The sequence below is a fragment of the Malaclemys terrapin genome, chromosome 13 (genome assembly GCF_027887155.1).
Source record: "Malaclemys terrapin pileata isolate rMalTer1 chromosome 13, rMalTer1.hap1, whole genome shotgun sequence".
Classification (NCBI taxonomy): Eukaryota; Metazoa; Chordata; order Testudines; family Emydidae; genus Malaclemys; species Malaclemys terrapin.
Window position 1 is genome coordinate 14,847,110 of NC_071517.1, and position 21,004 is coordinate 14,868,113.

Consider the following 21,004-nt stretch of genomic DNA (forward strand, 5'->3'; position numbering starts at 1 on the left):
CTGGGCAGGACCCCCTCCATCCCCGCTCCGCCCCCGGCTCTCGGCGGCGCCGCTTGCCAATGCCACGCAGCACACGGCTGTGTGTGAACGCGTGTGCGTGGCGGCCGGAGTCAGCTGCTCTTTGATGTCAGTGCTGCGGCGCTGAGCGCCCCGGGGAGGGGGCGGGAGACCAGCCCCGGCCGCCGCTCCTCCCGGGCAGCCAGCGCTGCGGCGGCGGCAGTGAATGCGGGGCTGACCCCGCTGCGGGCGCAGGGGAGCAGCGCTGGAGGCTGACGCGGCGCCCGCCGCTAGGGGCTGCAGGCTCGGCTGCCCCCGCAGCTCTCTCCGGAGCCGGGACCGAAGCAGCCAAGTTCATGTCCGCAGCCGCCAGACCCGTGCAGCGCCCGGAACATCGGCTCCAGCCGCCCAGCCCGGCGGCTCGCTGAAGTCCCCCGGGGCCGGCTCCCTGCCAACTTGCCCAAGAGACCCTGCCCCGCCTGCCGCCGGCCCCTTCCCTCTCCCACGCCCCGGGGCCCGCAGAGAGATGCCGGGGAGCGGGCAGGCGTCCAGGCAAGGCCAGGAATCCGGCTGAGGTTCGCCTCGTGGCTCCCCTTCTAGATGCCAGATGGCCTCGGAAAACTCCCTGTCCCAGTGCCCAAGGAACTGCTCCGCCTGGGCTCCCAGGAACGGGTCCGGTAAGTGCGGGCCGGGGGACCGGCGGGGCTGAGAGCAGCAGCAGACCCTACGGGATGGGCTGGGACAGGTGGGCAGGGAAGCCTCTGGCAAGGGGATCTCTGGTTGCGGCTTTGATTGGTGCCGGCTACCGGTACGCGGAGGTTTGGGGGAGCCCAGCGCTGACCTCACCTACACGCCCTGCACTTTCCGGGCTTGAAACGGAACCGGCTCCAAGAAGATGCCCTGAGCCTGGACCGAGGGGAGATTCTGCTTTAGCGCCTCTGCCTAGCCTGCCCCGTAACCCTCGGGGAACAGGGCTGTGCTCTCCGCTTCCGTTCCCCTCCCTCGGCCGTCCCCCCACGCCCCCACCCCAATTAGACACGCGGCAAGTTGGTGAAATGTACACTTCAGAACCAGCTGGTCTGGACAGCTCCTGCGCTGGTCTCCCGGCTCCACTGGGGGCCGCTCTCTGGACCCCGCCGGGGGGCTCCGTGCAGAGTGCGAAGGGAGGGAGAAGTTGAATGCGGCAGCTTGCAAAGTTCCCAGCAAAGATCCCTTTCAATTAACCGATAGCCGTAGTGCGGGGGACTTCATCCCTCCAGGGCAAGCCCGGAACCCTTTGGCTTCAGCCTTATTATTTTTTATTCTAACATTCGCAATAGCCCGTTGAAATCCTTGCACTGCATTCTGAGCCTAAGGCAATAATCATCACCAATCCTAGCATTACGGCGGCACGTTTCAGCCCTAGCTCTCAAAGCATTTCACAGTGGAGGGGAAGTATCATCTCAGTGTTACAGCTGGGCAATGAGGCACAGAGAAGGTAAGCAGTGTGGCTGGGATCAGAAAGGGAACCTGGTAATGCTGGGAGCAAAACCCAGGTCCTGGGTCCTTTGCTTTATCCCTTGGACCTTGCTACCACCTTATAGCCATAAGCCAATATGGTTTATCCTGTGAAGAAGCCCATTAGGCCAGGTGCTCAGTAGTGTACCTTGGTGAGGTTCCATTGACTTCAAAGGAACTACAAGGATCTACAGCAGCTGAGGATCTGACACTGATATCAATAGAAGCAGCGGTTCTCAAGCTGGGGGGGGGCTTGCCTCCCAGGGGAGGTGCAGGACAGTGTCAAGGGAGGGGCAAGCTGCGTGCGGGTGGTTTTTTTAAGAGCTCTGTCTGTCATGAGGCTCATGCAGAAAGGTTGTGCACAACCAGGAGGTGGGGATAAAGGGCACAGCTGGAGCCCCCATGTCCCAGGGCTGACAGCCCAGGCTCTCCTCTCACACACCCTCATCCTTCAATAGGAGGCAGCCCAGGCTTGGCTCGCCTTCTCCCAGCTCCTTCCCAAGCCCTCACCTGGAGATGGTGGGACTCCAGCCACCAGCCCCAGGGTGGCAGCGCAGAAGGGTGGCAATGGGGCACTACATCTGCTGTGAAAAGTGATATTTACAAATATCACTTTTCACATGGCCACGCTTACTTCTGTGCTGCTATTGGCACAGTGCTGCCTTCAGAACTGGGTGGCGGTATATGTACGGGGGGGGGGAGAGACGGGCGGACGACATAAATGACTACAGACACAAATAAGGGAGACCCGATCAAATAAGCTTGAGAACTACTGCAATAGAGCAATGAATATTTACACCAGCTGAGGCTCTAGCCCCTTATTTCAGAAGATGGATGACACCGTCACCTTTATTCACTTAAATGCTTCACTTTAAGTCCTTCGTTAGCAAACACACTAAAAGACAGTTTAATATGTATTTGGATACATTTGTTCCAAGTACATTCTCACCTTAGAGATAAAGCTCTGTAGACCAAGTCCTGTGATCCTCATTCAGGCAAAATTTCCATGAAAGTGAATGAATGTTTTGACTGATTATGGATCACAGGATGAGATGTAGAGCCATTAACAAGGACAGTAACATCAAATTGTGACACATCTTGTTGCCATATAAGAATTCAAGTAGTTGTCAGAATTCTGCAGTGCATGGCCACTTTGGAGCCATGGAGATAGAGCTCAGATCCTTCTGCTCTGAAAGTCCCTACCCACTTGAGCTAAAGGAGAATCTCCTTCAGATGGTAGCAGAACAGAGTCTAATCCATGCAGCTGAGTAGTTCTGATTTTATTCAGTGGAGGGCACTAGTGCACACACACACTAAATTCATTGCAACACTTACTCATATGGCCTTAAACCCTAAGGTCCTGTCTACACTGCACTGACTGTCTGTGTCTCTCATTGGCTAAAATGTCCCCTTATTTCCACTGTCGTTCAGTACACACTGCACCAGTCGTCTGCATACATGCTGCCCTCCATCCCAGTGTTGGCTTCTTTTTAGTGGTGCTTTAAATACAAAGTCTTCAAAGCTCTTTGGGATCCTTCAGGATGAAAGGCGCTATATAAATAATCCTTTATGTGAGGCCTTTGTACATACATTAACTTTGCTATTTTTTGTGCTTGTACCAAACCACTACAAGCATTTTAAAAAACTCAGTTATACACCAGCAAAGTACATTTTAATGGCTGGGAGTCTGAATAGAATGTCCTGTGTTTTAATAACACAATCCTGGAATCGGGGGGTGAGGACACACATCTCATACTAGCTACTATATAGCAGCTTGGAGGGAGAGTCTTATTCTTCTAGTCTCCTACCTCCAGGCTCTGGGAAAGAGGGAGGCCAGTCTGGATGCTCTGGAGATGTGTGGGCTTGATAATGTGGGAGCAACAACAGGTCTCAATTGTGTTCTATGGCAGAGTGTTATTTAAAGCCATAGAGCACAGGGCTTTTCTTGGGGATTAATGACCAGCTGGGAGGAATTGATACACTTCAACCACAGCCATGACAGGGGCCATTAAGCTCAGTGGGTCACTAATCCCCTGGAAACAGCCTGTGCCAAAGTTATTTCTATTATGAGCTGAACATGGAGGGTGGGCGCCAGCAGGAAAATCTCACAGGCATATGGATTTTTTTCTTATGGATAATATATTTTCAGTTAGTTTGGACAGAGTGTTCCTAAGACATCAGCCAAACAGACTCTCATCATTCATTTCAGTTTCTAATCAACAGCAGATGAAGCAGCAGGGGGCTCTTTTTGCTGGAGATACAAATATGAATCCTTAGCAAACCAGTCTGCTTTACCTGTGACAAGGCTCTTCCCATCTGTGGCTGATTGGCTGTGTTCTGTCAACTGTGCGGATGCTTGAGATAGGATGCATATGGCTATCGATTCAAAATGTTCCTACCTGGCTTTGTCTATGACTCATCCTGAGGCTTCCAAGTGTCAAAAGCATAGCGGTACCAGCGACTTGTCACATCTCTGCTCCCTAGAAAGCAAACATGACATGATTGAGGTGGCACAAGTCTGTTTTGCTAGTCCTGGGTCTGATCCTGCTCTCTGACCCCCACCCTCGGTGTAAATTGGGAGTTACTCCACTGACTTCTGTCAAGTTACTCCAGATTTACTCTGATGTAACAGATAAAATTTTGGACTCAAGAGTTTTAACTGGCAATACTTGGCCCTGAATGGGTATCTGCTGTTCAGAGGGACTGAACACTAGTGACATATTTGCTAGTTTTTATTTCTCTGGGTTCCACTGTAAATGTCCCCCACTTCCTGCACTACACCCCTGCAGGAACAAGTTGTTAAGGAGACAGAAGAATAGAGTAATTGAAAAGTGTTCCCAATTAAAATCAGTTTGAATTATCTGCAATTCAATGAGAGCCAGTCATAGAGTGGGCTTAGGGGATGCTAGAACTGCAGTGCATATCATTTCAACAGGCACACAAATAATTTACACAATGACTTCCCATGGAAACAACATACCCCATAGGAGAAAAATAACAAGATAAAAAAGTGGTTTGCCTCCACTGGGGATGGTGGTCTTCTCTTTGCACATGTGGTTTGTGGCGCTTCCTGACAAGGCAGTAGGTTCAGCAAACACTAACTCAGACTTGGGATGTCATGCAGAGAAATCAGGTGTGAGTTGGCATTGGCCATTGGGCCATTAACCTACAGAGACTATCAACATAACAAGTGAAAATGAAAATAACAAGGTTATCTGGGCCTAATGCTTTCCACAAGTGATGAACAGCTGCAGCTTCCATTGACTTCAGCTGGGTTCTCAGCACTACTGAAAATCAGGTGCCTAAATATGGACTCAGAGGCCTAATTTTAGGCACCCGCTTTTGAAAACCTTGGCCTTAGTATTTAGGAGAAGCTTTAGAGACCTCTTGCAGGAGGTAGGTCAGAGCTGAGGTACATTGGCATAGCTGTTTCAAGTCAGGACTGAGGTACATTATGGCAGTGGTTTTCAAACTGCGGGTCGTGACCCAGTACTGGGTCGCGGAATGTAAGGCACTGGGTTGCGGTGGCTCTGGTCAGTACCGCCGACTGGGCTGTTAAAAGTCCTGTCAGTGGTGCTGCCCAGCTAAGGCAGGCTAGTCACTACCTGTTCCAATCCCATGCTGCGCCCTAGAAGTGGCCAGCAGCAGGTCCGGCTCCTAGACGGGGGGCCACAGGGCTCCACGTGCTGCCCCAAGCACCAGCTCCACGTGGCCAATAGGAGCGGGGGGAGGGGATGGTGCCTGTGGGCAAGAGCCACACCGAGCCACTTGCGCGCCTCTGCCTAGGAGCTGGACCTGCTGCTGGCCGCTTCCAGGGCACAGTGCAGTCCGTGGTGCCAGGACAGGCAGGAAGCCTGCCTTAGCACCCTCGCTGTGCCACTGACTGGGAGCTGCCTGAGGTAAACCCATGCCCCAAGCCCACCTCCCAATCTCCTGCCCCAGCCCTGAGCCCCCCCACAACCCAGAGCCCCTTCCTGCACCCCAAACCCCTGCCCCAGCCCTGAGCCCCCTCAAACCCAGAGCCCCCTCCTGCACCCCAAACCCCTCATCCCAGAACCCGAGAGCCTGCACCCCCAGCCCAGAGTTCTGACCCCGCTCCTGTACCCCAAACCCCCTCCCACATCCTGAACCCCTCATTCCCGGCCCCACCCCGCAGCCTTCACCCCCGCACCCCAAACCTCTGCCCCAGCCCTGAGCCCCTCCCACACCCCAAACCCCTCATCCCCATCTCCGTTGGGTCACAGGCATCAACCATTTTCTTCAACTGGGTCGCCAGAAAAAAAGTTTGAAAACCACTGCATTATGGGGATGCTTATATGGCAAAGAGGATGTAAATGTGAAACTAAGCTGGTGTGCCATGTGCATTGGGCAGGGCAGGAAAAGGTGTAAATTACCCCCACTTTAGTATCCACACAATTTCAGAATTCCTTAAACCTGTCTCTGAGCTGAGGAGAAATCCAGCTACACAGGGGTATTGGCACAGTGGGGGATGAAGCCCAGGCTGTTAAGACTCACGGCTCTGGTTTGTTTTGGCAGGGGCAGAAAGGGCAGCCCCCTACACCAATGTGATCATGCCTAGCCTGTTCGGCATCATCTGTTTCCTGGGCATTGTCGGGAATCTCATCGTCATCTACACCATTGTCAAGAAGAAGAAGCTGAGGTGCAAGCAGACCGTGCCCGACATCTTCATTTTCAACCTCTCCATCGTGGATCTCCTCTTCCTGCTGGGCATGCCTTTCCTCATCCACCAGCTCCTTGGTAACGGCGCCTGGTATTTCGGGGCTCCTTTGTGCACCATCATCACCGCCTTGGACACTAACAGCCAGATCACCAGCACCAACATCCTGACAGTGATGACCCTCGACCGTTACCTGGCAACCGTCTACCCTCTGAAATCCACCTATGTCCGGACACCATGTGTAGCAGCCTCAGTAATCTGCTTGGTGTGGCTTCTTTCCTTTCTGACCATCATTCCCGTGTGGATGTATGCAGGCCTGATGCCTCTGGAGGATGGGACTGTCCGCTGTGCTCTCTTGCTTCCCAACCCCGAGACTGATGTCTACTGGTTCACGCTCTACCAGTTCATGCTGGCCTTTGCTATCCCACTGATTGTCATCTGTGTTGTTTATTTTAAGATCCTCCAGCACATGGCTACCACTGTGGTCCCCCTTCCCCAGAGGAGCCTCCAGGTACGTACCAAGAAAGTCACCCGCATGGCAGTTGCCATCTGCTCTGCCTTTTTCATTTGCTGGGCCCCCTTCTACATCCTCCAGCTGGTGCATCTCGGCATTGACACGCCTTCTGTTGCCTTCTTCTATGCCTATAACTTCGCCATTAGCTTGGGCTATGCCAACAGCTGCCTCAACCCCTTCCTCTACATTGCCCTGAGTGAGACCTTCAAGCGCCAGTTCATGGTGGCCATCCGTCCTGCCAAGGAGCAGTTCCGTAACAATAGTTCCATCAACAACAACAGCGCAACAGAGGCCAGTGTGTGCCTAAAGCTTGCACCAGAATCCACTCAGCAGACTCAATTTCTGGAGGACTTTTCCCCACACTCGCTGCCTGTGACTGTCGCTGTTCACTAGGGACTCTATGGTCATGCCAAAAGATGGCTTTGGGGGTCTGTTCTGGGAATGACACAAAGTAAGTAGGGCTGTGTATAAGAAGTAGCTTTTGACTGCTCTCAGTGAAGCACATGGACTACAGGCTTCCGCTTTGGAGACTCACAGTTGAGTCCTCTCTCATTACAGGGCTCTGCACTCAATCTACCCCTGATCTAAAAGCTTCTGCATACTGGTTCCTTGGTCCACTGAGGAAGGACTTGGGAATTCCTTTTAATTTCACACAGAACAATGGGCTCCTCTTGGAGGGAAAAGGGAAAGAGAGGGAGACATGAAGAGAGAGACGTCTTCGAAAGGTATTTTGTTGGCACTGTACGCCATGCCAGCCTTTAGCAAAAGGATCTCAATTGGGTCCTTACTGTTTGACCATTGTTTCTGGGAAAGAAGCTGATATGGACCCTCTTGCTTTAAGACTTGAACTTTTTAAAAAGACTATTTTAAAAAAAGGGGGAGAGGGCTAGAAAACTGAGCTTACCGAGGCCTATGCTTAAATTCCAGAAGCAAAAAGACAAGGAACTGCTCAGCAAAGCAGCCTTCAAAGTGCCTGAGGAACAAACCCACAAGCATTAGTGAGGGAACTCCTGCCTTGCCAAGATCCTCTGGACTTTTTGGTGAAGTCCCAACCTGCTTCCAGTGAGCTATGCTGCTTGGCCGACCTATGAATATTCAGGAACTGGATTCTGGGGCCTTGACAAGCTGTCTCTATATATTTGCAAGCAAAATCAGGCCCTCTGGAAGATAGTGATTGTACGCTTCAAGGGATTTCACGCAGTTGAGCAAAGCTGCTGCTCCTAACACCTGATCTGTAGATAGTCATCCGGTTGAGCCTGCTTCCCTCATGCTGCTCCTTCAGTTTCCCTCTGTGCCCATCAGTCTGCATGTTCATTAAGGAATATCACACAGGTGGCTTTTTAAAGATTCCTCCAAACAAGCCAGCGTGCACAAAGGCAGATGTGTGTAGAGGAAGAGAATGGGAGAAGGTCGCTCTGAGAAAATGCAGCTGCTTAAGGGACTTCCAGAGGATAATGATAATATTACCAATTAAAACCAAAACATCCGTATTTGGAAAATGCAGCTCTATCTCTCCAGAGACTGCGAGGTACTTTCACCTATTAGAGGGACATGGATCAGCTAAGTGCTGGGGATTACATTGATAGACTGCACAGGAGTCCCAGGAGACAGTCAGGAAAGTCTTAAGCTGCTTGTTAAACAAGGAGCAAGTGACTGTTGTGGATGTGTTTGATGTAGAAGAAACATTACAAACACACACTGTTTCACATGCACTCCTACAGAGACCACATACGGCGCAAAGGAGCTAATTCACATCCTCATAATCATACACTCATCCACGCCGCTGCACACCTCCATGCAGCTACACACAGTCACACATACAACTACAAAACATTCTTCAGAAACCACGCACACATTTGTAGGCATGTGTGTGTGTGTGTGTGTGTGTGTGTGTATATACACACACACACACACAAAACCCATTAACATGCACACACATTCACCTATATCTACACTAGCTGATACACATGCAGGCAACCCCATATAGACACACCGTTATTTCTCTAACTACATGCACCAATGTAAGCACACACATCTCATGACTGCACTGTAGTCTCCCAATATTGTTCTCTGCCCCTAGAGGATAAATCTAGATAGGTGGGCAGTCAACTCTTTCGGTCTATAACATACTCTTTCCTCTTCTGATCTTCTTTCCCATCCTGACTGCATGGAATTTAACTCACCTGTGCAGATTCTAGGGGGAGCTTTATTTTGGTTACTTGCTCTTTGGCCAATAACTTCCCTGAGGAGATGGGAGCAAGAGATAAGGAACAGGGTCTGGGGGTTTGCTAAGGAGAGTCTTGTTCTTCTCAAGAAGGGCAAATACATCCTGTGTGACCCTCCAGTTGGGTAAGGAAGTGGGAAGGAGGGAGGATTGTGTCTCCTTTTCTGGTGAGAAACAGTAGCCAATGGAGATTGATTCCAATTCATTCTAATAAAAGAAATGGATTGAGTGAGGAAAGTTCTGGGAGGGGAAGAACATGGGGACTGAACTACCCAAAAATCCCCTAAGCAGCAGCTCATCTTCCCTTCCGTCCAGGCCAGCTCCCCACTCACTGCTAGGTGAGCAGGGTTTTATTACATTGAACTGAAGATCTTCAGAATGAATGGGTCCTTTCTTCCCAAACCAGGCATAAAACAAAATGTCCCTCACTCCCCTGTTCAGTCAGGGGCTGTGCCTGGTGTGGAGGCAGCAGGCTCGGCCTCCGAGGCAGGAATGCCATGTGTCACTTGATAGCATCTCCCGGTTCTTAGAGCCAGGATGGGTTCCAAGCAGCAATGGGCCCCATGCTGCTCCTTCTCCATTCTTGTTGCTGAAGTAGGGAGAATAGAGTTCGGGGGAAGGGGGGACTACTTCCCTATCCCTTCTGGGTCTGCTGCCAGAGAGGGAGTTGGGGCTGCTCTACGGACTGCGGAACTTGCAGGACCCCACCTGGACAGCCTGAATCACAGACATGAGACGCGGAGGAGACCTGTTAGATTCCCCCAGAACAGCACTCTAGAGCAAAAGCAGGATTGTTCCCTATGGCCTGTGCTTAAGGGCGGGCTGTGATCAGGGAGTGGTGTTGAGAGATTCTGGATGAGGCTCCTTGGATGGAATAGTGCCAGCTGCTGCAAGGAGCAGGAACTGTGGGGGAGGTAAAGCAGGGAGACAGGGAATCCCGAGGCTCCACAAATGGAAAACCAAATCAAACATCCCCCAAGGTAAGGGAGGGGGCTGGTTTCATTTTTGTGTGAATCAGATATTGGTCCTTGTGGTAGAGACTCTGCCACCCTGCAGGAGTTGGGCATTTCCCGTGCATCTCTGAGCAGGCCGCACAGACCTCTTCAGGGATCAAGACCAACAGAGTTTAAGTTGAGAGGATTTCCCCAACGCTCCCTGCGTATGCTACAAATGTGTAGTTATCCGTCTGTCCGCAAAGTTTGTGCTGGATGTATCTGCGGGGCCTAAGGCCTCTTGTGTACTTCGTGCTGCTGGTATTTCGCTCTCGGAGAGTGTCATATTGTTATCTCGTGTACAATAAAGACATTTGTGCTTGAGCTGGTTGGCTCCAGGCCTGTGCTCCGTCTGATCCCGTATTGCAAGCCCAATGCTGCTAAACACTTTGTATTTCCCATCACAGGCTGGCCAATGAGTCAAGGAGCCAGAACTGTAAATGGCTCTGTGAGCATGTGTGGGTGCCCACGCCTTTTCCAAGGCATAACCAGGTCACACAGAAATGTGTCTCTCTGTGAAATTTAGCTTTTAATGGTCTTTGGTGGCATCCTTTCCCCTCTCCTGTCCATTCTCATATGGACCCAATCCTGCAAGGTGCTGGGCACTGCCTGAAAAGTGTTGAATGCCCCTCAACTCACACTGAAATCAAGGGAAAGACACCGTGCATCTTTCAGGGACCAGACTTTTAGTCCCTGTCTACATCAGGGAAAAGTTGTGTTAGAAGATCCCCAGCTTACACCTATTTTAAAACCAGTGCTTAAAGGCTGTTTGACCTTGGCTATAGCCTCAATGGGATTCAGACACGGTTTGACTTGTCGGTATGAGCAGGTCCTGACTGTCAGGGGCGGGGGCCCCCTCTAAGCCGGCATCTGACAACTCACACTATGAGAGTGTAACATTTCCAGTAGAGCTGGGGGGAAAAAATTTGGTTGAATAGTAAACTTGCCGAAAAATTCAGTTTCCAGGAGACCAAAATTATTTGTGAATTCGGGTTGAATTTGACGATCCGTTTTGGCCGAATAAAGAAAATGAGGGGGGGAAATTCAAAGAAGTCTGAATGGTTCATTTTGACATGTCTCTTCCAAACAATGTTCACAATTGTGTTTGAGACACACAATTTTTTGTTTTGGCAAGGGGGAAAAAAAAATCAGTTTTGGTTTGAAATGACCCAATTTTTTTTTCAGATGTTTTGGTTCAGCCACCCAACTGAAAAATCACTGAGTTGCTGAGCTCTAGTTACCAGTTTTAGTAGGTTCCTCTCTGCCTGTTCCCATGAGGTTTTTCTTGACTCAGACATTCCACAGGCTGCCTCCTCAGTCCCTCTCTCCAGCTCCTAAGAGAGGAGAAAACAGTGTCCTGGGAAAGGTCGGTATTCCAAAGAGCAAAGGGCTCCCTGCTTTGTCTCTTGTCGGTGCCATTTCTACAGCAGCAGCAGCAGGCACAGCCAATTAAATACACCTGTGGAGAAAGCCACTATGCTAGTAATAGCCATTTTGGCAAAGCCTGGCCCAATTAGGGTCTTGGCAAGTGAGGCTCCTGGATGGCAGTGAAAGGAAATGGCAGGGAACGTGTCTTAGGATCTCCATTTACGCACAACCTTTTGCTGCTTTTTGTTCCAGAGCTTGAGTGTCTGTAGCAACAGCAGCAAAGACTCCTTAGAAAGAGGATATGTATCTGGGGAGTGGGGTGGTTTCCCAGGGCCCCAGGCAGAAGCCATCATTCTCCAACGGATCTCATTATACAGGCAGTGAAACTGTCATAATCTTACAGGATAGGTTGGCCCTCCTCTTAAAGGCAGTTTAACACCAAAAAGGACAGGGCAGCAAGGCCAGATGTCCCAGTGGCTATGCTGAGAGGGAGTGGAGTAAAGACGGGGAGAAGGGAACATTGGGGAAAAGGGACAGGGTGGGGGGGAGAGAGGAAATGAGGTTACAAAAGGAAGAGAATGTGGGGTGTGAGAGGAAAAGAGGGAAGATGATATATAGGGATGGAGAAAAAGAGAGAGGCAGGGTGTGAGAGAAAGAGAGAGGAATAATAGAATGATTGAAATAAAATGGGGGAGAGGGAGGAGAGTGAAAGATTATTTAACCCCCAGACCCTGATCCTCCCCGTGTGGCCTCTAAAGCATGGGATGGGAATAACTGTGCACCCAGCTGAGGCTAACAGGAGGTGCTACCCAACCATCCCAGGCTACAACTTCTGAGTGCATCAAACAAAGGCATCAGGCCTGAGAGGCCCAGCCCAGCCAGGTAAGGTGAAGGGGCCAGCCATGGAAGAATTAGAATAGTCACAGCTCATACAACTGCCAGGAGAACAGCCCTCTGCCCTTCCACGAAGAAAGCAGAATGCCAGGCCATTCTGTCACATGGAACTGGACTGAGAAGCCAAGCCATGCAGGAGAAAGGCAGCAATGGGGCTCACCCCACAAAAGTGAGTCTTTCTCCTGGAACCCTGCAGTCCTTACACAGGCAAAACTCCCACTGACCTGCAGGATCAAGCCCTCCAAGCCCACCACATGTGGCTGAGGACTGGAAAAGACAAGGCAGATGGCAAGGCTGACTGCAGCACCATTATAACTAGGGTTGCAATGCAGCCCTGGAAAGGAACCATCTGACACAGCGAACAAGGTAATATGTCCCTGCCTTCCCCACCCCAACTCACCACCCCTTCCATCAGCCAGCCCAGGGGGGAGAGACAGACCTTCATGTGACAAGAGATCAGTGGTAAATATATTTGTCAAGAAGCTGTCTCCTGATTAGGATCCCGTAAGACATGGGCCACATATTGGATGTGCTGGTGATGGGAGAAAGTCATGAATAATAAGAGAGCAGGACTCCCAGGCATTAATGGAAGGGATCTAATAAGGCACTGAATGCCATACTCTCAGCCCAGCACACAGACATAAGCATCACTGGCCCAAAGAGAAACACACACCTCCTCTTTCAGATGCTATGCCGTGTGGTGTGAACACACCAGAAAACTGTCTCTGGGTGTTATGAATGTTGGTCTTCAACTGTTAAGGACCACCCCCGCTCACATGCATGGTCACATCTGACAGAGCCTAGCAGGGGGCAACCAGCAGAACTGCTTTCCTGCAGCTGACCTTCCTTTGACACCTTCCCAGAGTAAGTTATCCAGTTTCTCTCTCTCTGCACATGCAGCATGCATGAGAGAGGGGGCTGACCACATTTTTACAGGTGCATGTGCCTTTGCTTCAAGTCCCATTACAGCAGCAGTACATGGTGACTGGAGACAGGCTCAAGCCAGAAAATGTGGGTCCAGAATTTGGCTACACCAAAGTTCTGAGGAGCACTGAGCCAGGGACTGGTTTCAGGCCCATCTCATATTGTAACTTCTGCAGCACTACAAGAAGGTCTGAAGGGACTTTGCTCACCACCCAGGAAATCCTTTTGTAGTAAATGGTGCATCCTCTCTTTACTGCAGCTTTACCTGGAAGCTATAACAGGAATGGTAATAAAAGAGTCTTCCTCAAGCCCCATCTAGCTCCTTCCATTAAGATGGAAAGAGTTTTAAACCATCGCCATGTGTAAGTCTGACCTGGTTCTGGTTCCGGAAAATCCAGTTCTTCTGCCCATTCCTGCCTCCCAAGAGGTGCAAGGCCATTTCCCAGTGTTGCTGCTAGTTTCAAAGTGGCCCTGGCAGAGGGTCTCCATTTACAGCCTTCAACTGGGTTCTGAGTCAGGAGGGGAGATTCTGAGCCTCTGATCTCAAGGGCTCAGATGCCCAGCATTGCCCTCCAGGGGTTCCCACTGGCACAATGAGATGAATCCTCAGATGGCAAGATGGGGTGGGGCTTTGCTGTCACTTAGTTTGTATTGTCTCCATCCAGAACAAGCCCCATGTCCCATGAGCTCCTTTGGAAAGAGGACGAAGCTACCTCTGCACAGGCTCCAACCCAACCCAGCCATCTTCACATGACCCTCCCAGACAGAACCTCCCTGACTCTTCCACAACCAAGAGCACAGAAAGAACCTCTTTGCTTGGAAAGTCAGAAGTATGCTATCACCAAAATGTCACCTTAGCTGCATAGAATAGATCCCCAAGCTCTGTCTCGGTCTAGCACAATATGGTTAACATCAGGCATCACATTCATTTCCCGCCCTTGCAAAGCCTGCTTTGTTAACACAGTGAGTATGTTGATGTTCTATTCTGCTGTGGCATTTATCCCTTTGTGTATTTTGCTCTTGACATTTATATATGAGGCTTGAGAACTGGGGTCATTTTATTGATTGCAATATCTGAACAAAAGGGGCAGTGGAAAAGGAAAGCATTCAGCCCTCGTACACAGCTGTACACATCGAGCCACACTGGCACAAGTGTAAATAGACCTTCAGGCGGGCACAGAGATGCAGTCAGGGCACTCACACTCCATTAAGACACCTCAGTTCTGCCTCTGACTCACACAAGCCGAGCCCCTTATCTGATCTGTTCCAGTGATTAATTGGAATCTGTCTAAATAGCTAGATGAAAGAGAGTAGTAAGAAAGGACACAAATTAGTTTCTCAGATCAGCAATCTGGCATGCTGGGAGAGCAGAGTTTCCTTTGCTGTTTCCTGAGACAATTCTCCATGTGCTCTATGGTCTTTTCTCCTTGTCTGACCCTTTTTCTCTTTCCCTCGCCTCATCCTTCTTGACCTTGGAGCTGCATTTGAAGCCATGAATCAAGGCATCCTTCTTGGGAAGCTGACACATTGCACTGGAGTCTCAGGCACCTTGTCCTCCTGGTTTCATTTTTACTTCTCTGATCACGAATGCACTCCTCTGTTGCTGGGTCTCTTTAGTAGGGTGTTCCTCTGGGTTCTGTCCTTGGCGTCTGCCATTTCTCTCTCTGCCCCTCCTTAGTCACCTCCTTTCTGAATTCAATCATGGGTATTGCCTCTATCCAGGCAATACCTGCACCTATCTGCCCCCTTTCACTCTTTCAGCCCTTTGCTAGCATGCTATCTGCTTAGGCCTCATCAGTTGCTACCTAAGCCATAACCTCCCTTCAACGAGTGCAGGTCTACACTAGAAGCGCTATGCCAACAGGCGCGTGCTCTCCCATCCGCATAATTACTCTACCTCCGTGCAAGGCAGAAGCTATGTTGGCAGGAGAGTGTCATAGAGAGTTAATGGGATGGATGGATCACTCCATCTGCTCTGTTCTGTTCATCCCCTCTGAAACATCTGGCAGCAGTCACTATTGGGCTAGCTGGACCATTGAGCTAACCCAGTATGTCCGTTCTTATCCTAAGTAGACTAGAGCAGGGCTAGACAATACAGTAATAAACACACCTGTTACTGGTCTGTTCTGACACTCCCACCATTGCTCCCTCCAGTGGATCTGCACCAGTTCTAGTGCAATGATGAGAGAATCCCTTTAAATTCTCAGCTTAAACTAGGATGAAAGGTCCACACAACCATCCTGAAAGTTCATTGTGGGTTGTGGCTTTGGGAGTCAGCCATGCCGGGAATAAAAAACAATGCCATGTGACCTAAGTTGCCAATCACACAGCACAACTAGCAAATAGTGAATTCTTGAAGCAGGAACCTTGGTGGAGATAGTTAGCAGCCTGTAGGTGGGGACACTTTCTCATAAACCATCCATCAAATAATTCTTAGAAACATGTTCATAAAAACCAGAATCTGTTTGCAGATCATTCACAAAGGTGTAGCCAGCCTGATGTATAGGGTATAAGTACTGATTGACGTGGTGTGACAAGTAGAGAATCAGCAGACTTAAGGCCCATAGGGTAAGATATTTAGCGTAACCAATCAAGGCCTACAGTTTTTCTTGATGTAAGTAATTGACAAGCAAGTGACCTTAACACCAGAAGATGAAGCACAGTAGTAAATAAGAATGATAAGCCAGTTGACTAGTGTGAAATGAGAAAGTGCAGAACATGAGTTATTGATATTTTAAGATACGTTTAAGCAATACGTATAATTGAAATGCACAAGATTTGACTGCAGTAATACTATGGCAACCAATTGACGTCAATGCTAATGAGTATGATGTAAATGGTTAAACTATAGAAACTGGGGAACCCAACGTAAGTAGGGTATGGAAGTTCAGAGGAGAGGCTGAAACCCTCATGAATATGTATAAGACACAGTGGGTGTCAGAATAACACATTATAAAAGCTTGTTTCTTGGCCTGTACACCATGAGAGGCACCAGGATGATGACCACCTTTTGACCATCTTAGGCATCACCTCACCTTCTTCAGGGCTGCCCACAAGGGATGATGTGCATAATGCAAGTGTTGGACATTCTGTGTTCTCTCTCTCTCCCCTTTGCTATATTGTAGCATGTGCAATCTTGTCTGGCTTGTTAATACATTGCTAATAAAAGTAAAAGTATTAAATTGTTTCCCATGTGCGTCTCGGGATCTACATTCTAATGCCAGCTTCTCTACTGTAGCTCAGCTGGAGGCCGAACCCTCTCAGATCATGGCATGCTAAATTAGAATGAACCTTAGAATTACAGATTAGGCTACAAAGGAAGGAAATGAACTGTGTAAACTGTTTGCTGAGAACAGCTCACTCAGTTCCAGGGAAACCCAGCCTTTGAGAGGCGAGAGCCAATACCCTTCTTGTGCATGAGAAAATGAAACTCACAAGAGGTTAAACTAAACAAAATTAATTTTAGCATTGATCACAGGGCAGCCAGTGAGAGACGCAGAACCAGACTCAATGGAACTGGTGCAGCATGTTGCAAATTAACAAATCTGGTCTGTCCATGCCATGAGGATTTACTCCAAGGTAGGAGAGATGATGTTACTTCTGCCATCCTCTTGTGGGTTGTCTGCCCATCGGTTGGCAGAGAAACACCTAGCTTGTGGCCAAGGGTCTACAAGAACTCTGCTGACTGAGGATGAAGTGATTCAACTCATACCCCATTCCCAACCTTTGCCTCACTGTTTGGGCCCCTTATGCAACCCGCCCTGAGGGGAAGTTGCAACTGCTGCGCAGAGCAAATCTAGATGCTTGCAGCTGTTTGATGTGCATATGGAGGTGGGAGGGGCCAATAGCCATATCACTTTGGCTCTGGGCTGGGGGCAGGATATGGCTTTTTCAGTTTTGTGCATCCTCACAGGTCACTAAACTGACGCATTTCGTCCACTACACAATCACCAGTGGCAGGCACATTTAAGTTCTCGGCATTCTCAACCCATTCCCTCCCCTCCTCGCAGGCTTCTTGTCTTAATCCTTCTGACTGTTACAGGGACCACAAGTAGATAAGCCTCCTCTTGCCTTGTTTTACGTACATCCGGTGAGCACAAGTGATACAATGACCAACAAAGATTAAATTGCTTCTTGACAGCCTCCTCTAGTTTCTTTATTCCTTGCAGCCCTGCGGTGCACTTTTGGGGGGTCTAGGCAGGCTCCATAAGTGGGTGTGGCAATAGAGCATTGGGGAGGGGATTTGCAATAATTAGGCAACAAAATAAGGAGAGCTTTGATTGGAATGCCCATCCCCTCATGCTGGTTAGTGTGGCCTCCCTTCCATTGTGCAACCACAAACACTTTGGCTCCCCTCCACGCTCCTGTTGGTGGAACTCTTCTCTCTGAGGTGGTCCCCAGTGCAATGAATCCATCAGCTGCAGGCAGCAGAGAAATCCTATCCACCCCCGGGAAGCCTGAACAAGAATCCTGGTCCTTCATCACCAGAAAGAAACAGACAACTGACACCCACCCACGCACTACTAGAAGGAAACATTAGATACATGCACACGCTGTTACATGGTGCTATGCTGGCAGCATGGAGGTGCCATTCTTTGCAAGGAATTCAGTTCCACGGGTGGTCATTAGAGAGCCCATGGTATTTAAGAGTAAGGAATCACCTCAGTGTTCCAACCAATTTCCAATTGGGGAATTCCTCCTGCATTCTTCTCTGGATACAGTGGGTCTTATTTTCCTCTCTCACCATTTTCCCATCAGAATAATTGCACTGATTTCAAAAGGAGTCACACTTGATTTACCTCAGTGCAAATGAAAGCAGAATCCCTAGTTCTTGCCCTACCGGGCTGTGCTGCACTGCTGTTAAACAGCTGCGGCATTACACCGCAGAGGTAGCTGCAATTCAGTAGTGGGAAAGTAACCCTTGTTTATAGAGAAACGTTTATAAATTACATTGGGACCATTTGGGAAGACAAGACACATCAGAAAGATCTCCGGAGTTGTCAGCTTGGTACCTTACATCAGGACTAAACACGATTAGTTCCCGTTGCAGACAAGTGTTGGAATTATGCCACCGCTCACTGTGGCTGAGCCTTTGTAAGAAGGAGCCTCAGTTCTTCCTCTCCAGGGAGGTCAGACTCAATCAAATTCACTCTCCCAGGCCTGGCAGCTGAATAATTCAGCTATTACTAAAGGTTAAGGGCCTGGCCCCTACAGCTCCCTACTCGTGATTAATACAAGAGCCAAGTTCTACCCCGAAGTTATATCCGTGTAAATCTGAAGTAACTCTAAGGAATTCAGTGGATTTCCATCAGAGTAACAGGGAGCAGAACTTGCCCCAATTGGACTATGTGCATCAACAAGGCCATGCACGTAAATGAGAGTGTGCAAAGGCTAGGAGTGGATTTACCATGAAACAAACCATGTTCCTGGAAGCCGACGGCATGTCCCTACAGCCCCTGGGGGACGGGGGGATGGATGTCTCTGTGCGCTGCCCCTGCCCTGAGCACTGACTCCACAGCTCCCATTGGCTGGGAACTGCGGCCAATGGGAGCTGTGGAGGCGACGCCTGCGGGCAGTGCGCGGAGACCCCCCGCCCCGCACCGCCACACCCCACCCCGCCTAGGAGCCACTGCAGGAGGGGTGTGTGCGCCAGTCGCTTTGGGATCTGCACCGCCTGAGGTAAACACCACTCCCCTGTCCCCCTCCCGCACCCCAACTCCCTGCCCCATCCCAGAGTCTGCACCCCATACCTAAACTTCCTCCCAGAGCCCGCACCACAGAGAGGGGCAAAAGTCACCTTTGAAATTAAAAACTGATTATCCTACTTTTTTACTCTCATTTTATTCCAAACAGATTTTTTTTTCCGTCTCTCCAACAAATGCAATTAAAAAAAAAAACCCCAATAACAAACATTTGCTCCTGGGCTGAGACATTTTGTGCCAAGATACAGCTCTGAGCCAATATTGACACAATAACCCCCTGAAGCTTTACTTTTAAGAACATAAACACTAACAGCTGAATAATAAGGCTTCCATTTGCTGGAATTAATATCCAGTCCTTCTGTAGCATTGGAAACATCAATTGTTCCGTGTGAAATAAATTATATATCCTTCTGGTGGGATTTTAATGAGACCTCCCCGCTTCCACCGCTTCCCCTGACGCTCTCAGATTCAGGGGAAAAACACATTCCAGCATCTCCCTGTAAACTCTGCATCTTAATGTCCCAATCAGGATAATTAGGATGTCTCCTCTGTGATCTGGGAGGCTCTACCGTGCAAATCTAGCCCGGCATGCATGATGTCGTTACAGCATAGTTAATTACTCTTATTTTTCTGAGAAAAGGGAAGAGATCAGGGCTGCATTCAATAGGTGAATGGGCTACAGTGCATGGGGGTGGGGGAGGGGCTACGCTGACTGCATTTGAGAGAGAGGTGCTCAGTGGCTGTGCCTTTGTTCTGACTGTGTGAGGATCTGTTGGGATGTCACATGTCAGACCAAGGGGTCTAGGATGAGGAAAGCCCTCAGGAGCCTGACAAGTTTTGACACCTCAGTTGCCTAGCCTCACGGTTGTCTTTGCAGAGCCATGTGTTCTAGAGACCCGCTCTTGTTTGTTATTCTCTTCATGCTCCTCTCTCTGGTAACTGAAGCAGGACAACCCCACCACCACGGTGCTGGGGCACATCTAGCCACGGCCAGCCATCCAGGTCACCTGCGAGTGTAGCCATATTTATGGAGGTGCAGAAGCTCTGCATCCACCTGCAGAAATAAACGGGAGCTTCTGGCTTCCGGGCAGGGGTAACTCTCTCCTGCTACAGCATACTGGATTCTTCCTTGAGGCTGGTGGATGGAGATGGACCCTGTGGTTCTCTCTGGGTCTCTAGTTCCCAGACTGCTGCCTAATGTCACTACACGGAGTCTCCCTAAGTCCTGGCCTGGCCTGACCTAAAGCAGCATTTATATTATTTATTTGTATTGCAATAGTGCCTACAGGACCCCAAGGCTGCAATGAGTGGGTGGGACTGGAGACCAGACACCTTGTAGGGAGGGCAGGTGGAGTCTAGCTACAAAACCCTGGTGTAGGGAGCAGTAGGCAACCATTAAGTATCTAATTTAAATGGGGTTGGCAAGGTGATTTTCCAGGCTGTTTATAAACCACTGGATCAACTCCTGCATCTCTCTCTAGCCTCCACCATAAGAAATGACAATGGGGCAATAAGAAGGTAGAGTTTAGACCTTAGAGTTGGAGTCATGAGTTCCAGCTTCCATTCCTAGCTTTGCCACTGATTTGTTCCGTGGCTTTAAGCAAGACACTTTTCTTCTCTGTGCCTCAATTTCCCAGTCTGTACAATAATGGATAATAATTCCCAACTCACATATTATTATGAGGCTTAATTTATCACTTGTGCTCTGAGATGGGCGGATGAAAGGCCTTCGAGAAGAGCAAAGAATAATTATAAGCATCCCCTGCAAATACCGATTATAGCTGTGTACTGTACCTACATTTCGTCAGGGGAGATATTAGGCAACTGTATATTAGAATTGCCTTAATGAGCATCCCTCAAGGCTGAAATCTCAGATCACCCACTTGTGTGCGTGTGCACACTGGGACACACATAACTGGCTCCCTGAGTAAAATAATTAACTTGTTAAATGAAGAACCTCGCCTGATGAATGGCAAAACACACGCAAAATAAACAGACCTATCACAAGACTGAAATGACTTGCTAAAGCAATTCATCAACACCACTCGGCATCGCCACCTCCTTCTGCCAACGCCAGCAGCACCGTCTGAGGTGCATTAATTCATGCTGACACGGGGGTGGAATTGGAACTAGATCCCATACGTCACGTGCACATGTCCATGAGTTTAATGTTATTAGGACAATCAGAGAAATAAGCGCTGGATAATTTGAGAA

General features: G+C 49.4%; 1 protein-coding gene across 1 annotated transcript; it reads left to right on the forward strand.

The window, feature by feature from the left end:
• Positions 1-275: 275 nt before the first annotated feature.
• On the forward strand, positions 276-10,226 carry LOC128847801 (melanin-concentrating hormone receptor 1-like). The gene is made up of 2 exons (XM_054047511.1): positions 276-674; positions 6,031-10,226. Exons 1-2 carry the CDS (start codon positions 605-607, stop codon positions 7,077-7,079), a joined length of 1,119 nt encoding a protein of 372 aa, XP_053903486.1. The 5' UTR covers positions 276-604; the 3' UTR covers positions 7,080-10,226.
• The last annotated feature ends 10,778 nt before the right edge of the window (positions 10,227-21,004 follow it).